Below are 6,000 nucleotides of genomic sequence, written 5' to 3' on the forward strand. Positions count from 1 at the left end.
TTGCAAGAGAGTCCCAGCCTTCCTCTTTCTGACCCTTTGTCGCTGTGTTGCCCAGCCCGTACACACAGCGGCCCAGCCCACCTTCTCAGCTTTCTGTGTTTTCTTATGCCCACAGCTCATTACAGGTGTCCAGCAGACAACTGAGAGGCACAACCAGGCCTTCATGGCCCTCGAAGGGCAGGTCATCTCTAAGAAGCTCCACGCCAGCATCCGAGAGAAAGCAGGCCACTGGTTCGCCACCACCACGCCCATCATTGGCAAAGGCATCATGTTCGCCATCAAAGAGGGCCGGGTGACCACCGGCACGTCCAGCATCGCTGGCGAGGACAGCCGCAAGGTGGCGTCCGTGCTGAACAACGCCTACTACCTGGACAAGATGCATTACAGCATCGAGGGCAAGGACACCCACTACTTTGTGAAGATCGGCTCGGCCGACGGCGACCTGGTCACCCTGGGCACCACCATCGGCCGCAAGGTGCTGGAGAGCGGGGTGAACGTGACCGTGTCGCAGCCCACGCTGCTGGTCAACGGCAGGACTCGAAGGTTCACCAACATCGAGTTCCAGTACTCCACGCTGCTGCTCAGCATCCGCTACGGCCTCACCCCCGACACCCTGGACGAAGAGAAGGCCCGCATCCTGGACCAGGCCAGGCAGAGGGCCCTGGGCACCGCCTGGGCCAAGGAACAGCAGAAAGCCAGGGACGGCCGAGAGGGCAGCCGCCTGTGGACTGAGGGCGAGAAGCAGCAGCTTCTGAGCACGGGGCGTGTGCAGGGTTACGAAGGCTATTACGTGCTTCCCGTCGAGCAATACCCCGAGCTGGCAGACAGTAGCAGCAACATCCAGTTTTTAAGACAGAATGAGATGGGAAAGAGGTAACAAAATCATGTACTGCCATTCCTCGTCTGGATGGCTCAGCGGGAGTCACTGTTCTCTCCTCTCCTAAGGAGATGAAGACCTAACAGGGGCACTGAGGCCGGGCTGCTTTAGGACACCAAGTGGCAAGAAAGCTCACATTTTTTGAGTTCAAATGCTACTGTCCACGCGAGAAGTCCCACCTCCCGAAGTAGACTAAAGCCCGGCTGCAAATTCCTGAGGAAAAACAAAACAGACGAATGAACGATCACACAACCATGTTCCGAGTTCCCCTAAAATATGACCCACTTGTTCTGGGTCTACACAGCAAAGAGATGGAAAGAGACGCAAAATGTCCAAAAGGAAGAACAGACACACGCACAACATGAAGAAAAAAAAAAAAAAAAACCCACACACATACACACAAACAAACACACCGACCGCAAAACAGAGACGTGAAGACGAGAAGGCCTCATCTTCTAATACCTCACTCATTCACACGTGAGCGACACACAGACGTCCATGAGGGCCAGCATTCCAGGACCAGTTGAGGACAACAATTCAGACCGCTGGTTGGACAGATACTACAGACGTTTTCCTTTTAACAAATACAGGTGCATTTAAACCACGACTTTGGGGGTGATTTGTGTGTAGCGACTGGGGGGGGGGATAAAAGTGAAAGAGTGAGCACTGGAAATACTTTTTAAAGAAAAAAAATATATAAAAACACAAGAAAAGAAAGGAAATTGATATCAAAGCGAAATAATACCGTTCAGCACTTAACTCTCAGGTCCCGATTTAGTCTGGCCTGAGCTAATTTATTTGAGCGCAGAGTGTAAAATTTAATTCCAAGGGTGGCTATAATCACTACAGATAAATTTCATATTCTTTTGTCTTTGAAGATTCCATTGTGGACAGTAATACGCAGTTACAGGGTGTAGTCTGTTTAGATTCTGTAGTTCGTGGGTATCAGTTGCAGTAGAGGTGTGGGCATCGTGACACTCTTTTGCTAACGGGCACCACTTCAGATCACCCTGTACATACCTAAGCCTCAAGGCACAATCACTGTTTGAGATTTAAAATTATTAGTGTGTTTGTTTGGTCCAGAAACTGAGACAATCACATGACAGTCACCACGAGGAGAGAAAATAAAAAATTTTAAAAACCCACAAAAAGAAGAAAAAAAAGTAAAAAAAAAAACAAAAAAAATGTCTAATAAGAACTTTGGTACAGGAACTTTTTTGTAATATACATGTATGACTTGTTCATCGAGTTTTTATATTAATTTTAATTTGCTGCTAAGCAAAGACTAGGGACAGCAAAGATAATTTATGGCAAAGTGTTTAAATTGTTTATACATAAATAAAGTCTCTAAAACTCCTGTGGACACTGGTCTTCTGTGCAAATGCTTTGAGGTGAGGGCCTGGTCAAAGTTTCTGGAGGAAAGGGGAGCTTCTCAAGATGCTCAGGCAGAGACGGAATTGTGAACTTACGGAGGAGCTTCTGTTACAGGCACCCCCTGCTCCCCAAGCTGCTCTAAATTCTAGAGTGACCTCTCCCTACATCTGCAGCCCCCGCCCTTCACGGAGCAGAGACGGGAAGGAGAGTGTGGGCCTGGGGCTGGTGGGTGGCGAGGACCCTCAGGCCCACCTGTGCCCGGATGGGTCCCCCCAGCATTCCCGGGACAGTCAGACTTCTCCCTGATGCCATGTTCTAGTTCCAGAAGGTGCTGCCAGAAAACTGAAGGCAAACACTCTCCCCACATTAGAGGACATGCCTGTAGTTTGTGTGGCTCTATGTGTGCGTTCATGTGTGTGTGTGTGTGTACTTTCTTCCAGACTCGATCACTTTACCCCAAAACTTGCACACTTGGGGCAGCCAAAGAAGGAAGAGCAGTTATGATCTGGATTAATTTTCCCCCACCAATCCTACAGTTAGAAGAGCAATATTATCGTTAATAGCTCATATTTATTGATGTGTACCGCATGCCAAGAACATAAGTGCTCTACACACAATACTTTCATTTAATCCTCAACTTTCATTCATTCAACAACATTTTGAGAGCTTGCCATGTGCCAAGTCTTGTGCTAAGTTCTGGGGATAAAAGAGGTCAGTAGACATACATAGGGTCCCTCGCCTCATGAAACTTACAGTCAGGGATGCAGACAGACAATAGGCAAATAGTTACCCTAAGAAGTGAAAACGACAGGGGTGTTCAGTGCCAAGGAGGAGAGATTTACAAAGCTGTGGATGCACATAACTGGGGAGGTGACCTAGACTGAGAATGTAAAGGAAGTTACAGAAGTTTGAAAGTTAAGGAGGAATTAACCAGATGGAAGGAAGAAAATGCATCCCAGACCCAGGGAACAGCATATGCAAAGGGACTATGGTCGCATAGTAAGGCCAGAAAACAGAAGAGGTTGGCAAGGTTCAAAAGACCCACCGATTAAAGGCTGATTTTTTTTTTTCATTAAAAACAAGAGGCAGGGCTTCTCTGGTGGCGCAGTGGTTAAGAATCCACCTGCCAATGCAGGGGACACGGGTTCGATCCCTGGTCCGGGAAGATCCCACATGCCACAGAGCAACTAAGCCCGTGCACCACAACTACTGAGCCTGCGCTCTAGAGCCCGCGAGCCACTACTACCGAGCCCACGTGCCACAACTACTGAAGCCCAAGCGCCTAGAGCCCATGCTCCGCAACAAGAGAAGCCACCGCAACGCGAAGCCCGCACACCGCAAAGAAGAGTAGCCCCCGCTCGCCGCAACTAGAGAAAGCCCGCGCGCAGCAACGAAGAGCCAACACAGCCAAAAAATAAATTAATTAATTTAAAAAAAAAAAAGAAAGAGAGATTTTTGTTTTAATTTCATCAACAAGTGCTCCTGATGCAGCGTGAACAGGCAGGGGAGCTGATGTGATCATCTGTGTGAGGTGACAAGGCTAGTGGCCATCGAGGAGGAAATAGAAGTAAATTGAGTGGATAGATTGCAAAGACAAGCTCCTAGTATCATTCACTTTGCAAGTGGAGAAACTGAGGCCACTTATCACCGAGCTGGGAGGTGGTAGAATGATTCAAGCCCAGCTGCGGCTGATTTCCAAGCCTCTCCAGCAAGTCTGGGTGGCATGTCACCCTGAGCCCTTCAAGGGCTCTGAATCGCCACTGCCTTCCCATCCTCTAACCCGGTCAGGGGCGGCTTCCCCAGGTGGAAGGAGAGGGAGAGAGAGACCAGGCTAGCCTGCTTTACACTCATTATCAGACCCCATGGGCCCTGTTGTCAGCAGAGCAAGCTGTGAGTTAAGCAAAGAGGAGAACAAAACTACTCCAGAGAACTTCCTTCTCAGAAGCACGTGTGAACACCCTTGTTTCCCTGTTTCCCTTCAGGAGGACAGGAAACAGGACACAGGTCCTCCTGTGTGCTTTAGCCCAGCTGCCTTGTTTAATTCAACTGGCGTCAGGACCTCTTGGATATGCGCCCACAGAACAGCCTCTAGCTGGTTATGAGGCCTACTTGAATCCTGGTTTGGTGGGAGCCACACGGGGACTAACCATGGTGTTGCCTCCCAGGATAGATGCAGCCAGGGGGGCTACCAAGACAGGGAGGGGATCTCAGGCAAGAAGGCAGTCGGAGAGGGGGGGGACTTCCCTGGTGGTGCAGTGGTTAAGAATCCACCTGCCAATGCAGGGGACACGGGTTCGAGCCCTGGTCCGGGAAGATCCCACGTGCTGCGGAGCAACTGAGCCCCTGTGCCACAACTACTGAGCCTGCACTCTAGAGCCCACGAGCCACAAGTACTGAAGCCAGCACACCTAGAGCCCGTGCTCTGCAACAGGAGAAGCCACAGTGATGAGAGGCCCACGCACTGCGACTAGAGAAAGCCCGTGCGCAGCAATGAAGACCCAACGCAGCCATAAATAAATAAATAAAAATTTAAAGCCTTGTGCTTCAAAGGATGGCAAGAAAGTGAAAAGACAACCCATATAATGGGAGAAAAAAAAAGAAGGCAGTGGGGAGCTCGCTCAACCCAGAACTTTTCTGCCTCCACCAGCCTCTCGGCTGCCAGGTAGACCCAAAGGCGTGGGCATACCGTGTGGCACACAGGCAATCACATGCCACCAGAGTTTCCCTTGAACGTGAAACTCTCCTCTTTTATGCCAACCATCGTTGAATTATCCATGAGTGTTCTGTTACACCCAGGCCAGCGCAGCCCCTCACAACACACACACACAAACTCATAATATGGGAGAAGGAAATGGTCTTGGGTAAAAAAAAATCCTCTCCTGCCTTTCCTCAGGCCAGCCCTAAAATAACCAGGATGAAATGTTTGGCCCCTTCCTGAAGTATTTGCACAATAATAGACAATTCTGGAAAGGCCTTTCAGGGAATAAGATTACGTGCTCTGAAGACAGCCCGACAGGAACAAATCCTAACTTGACCACTCACGAAACACAGGGCTTGGGAAGGTTACATGTATTAATTAGGGTAAATAGCACTAGGTGCTTTAAGAAATAAGCCTAACAGGGCTTCCCTGGCGGCGCAGTGGTTGAGAGTCCGCCTGCCGATGCAGGGGACACAGCTTCGTGCCCCAGTCCGGGAAGATCCCACGTGCCGCGGAGCGGCTGGGCCCGTGAGCCATGGCCGCTGAGCCTGCGCGTCCGGAGCCTGTGCTCCGCAACGGGAGAGGCCACAACAGTGAGAGCCCCGCGTACCGCAAAAAAAAAAAAAAAAAAAAAAAAAGAAAGAAGCCCAACATAAATTAACACAGAAAAAGCTGAGTCCTTACTCATGACATAGTTCATCGTGGTCAGTGACGGCAACGGCTCTGCTCCAGCCGGGGGCCCCAGGCGCCTTACATCTTGTGGCTCCGCCTTCTTCTAGGTCCTCAGGATCTTTGAAGTCCTCTGCGTTCAACTGGTTGATGGAGAAGGAACAGCAAGAGCACATGTGTAACTATTTTATTTTTAATGAGCCACACCTGGAAATATACTCATCACCTCCACTCACATTCCATGGGGAGTTCCATGGACCCACCTACTGCAAAAGAGACTAGAAAATGTCATCTATGAATCCAGGAAGAGGAGGGGACTAGGTGTTGGTGAGTCCCAGCAGTCCCTCCCACATAACTCAGCATCTATGAACCTCCCTTTCGT

General features: G+C 49.8%; 1 protein-coding gene across 1 annotated transcript in view; it reads left to right on the forward strand.

The window, feature by feature from the left end:
* The window catches only part of TENM2 (teneurin transmembrane protein 2), a 465,471-nt gene extending 460,173 nt beyond the window's left edge, over positions 1-5,298 (forward strand). The window contains exon 29 of the mRNA XM_089909643.1: positions 116-5,298. Within this exon, the coding sequence (XP_089765769.1) occupies positions 116-877 (762 nt within the window). The 3' untranslated portion in view covers positions 878-5,298. The remainder of the gene's footprint in view (positions 1-115) is intronic.
* Positions 5,299-6,000: the final 702 nt, after the last annotated feature.

Source organism: Delphinapterus leucas, chromosome 3 (assembly GCF_059928025.1).
Source record: "Delphinapterus leucas isolate spDelLeu-1000000601 "Yukka" chromosome 3, BTC_Dleu_Yukka2, whole genome shotgun sequence".
NCBI classification, from domain to species: Eukaryota; Metazoa; Chordata; class Mammalia; order Artiodactyla; family Monodontidae; genus Delphinapterus; species Delphinapterus leucas.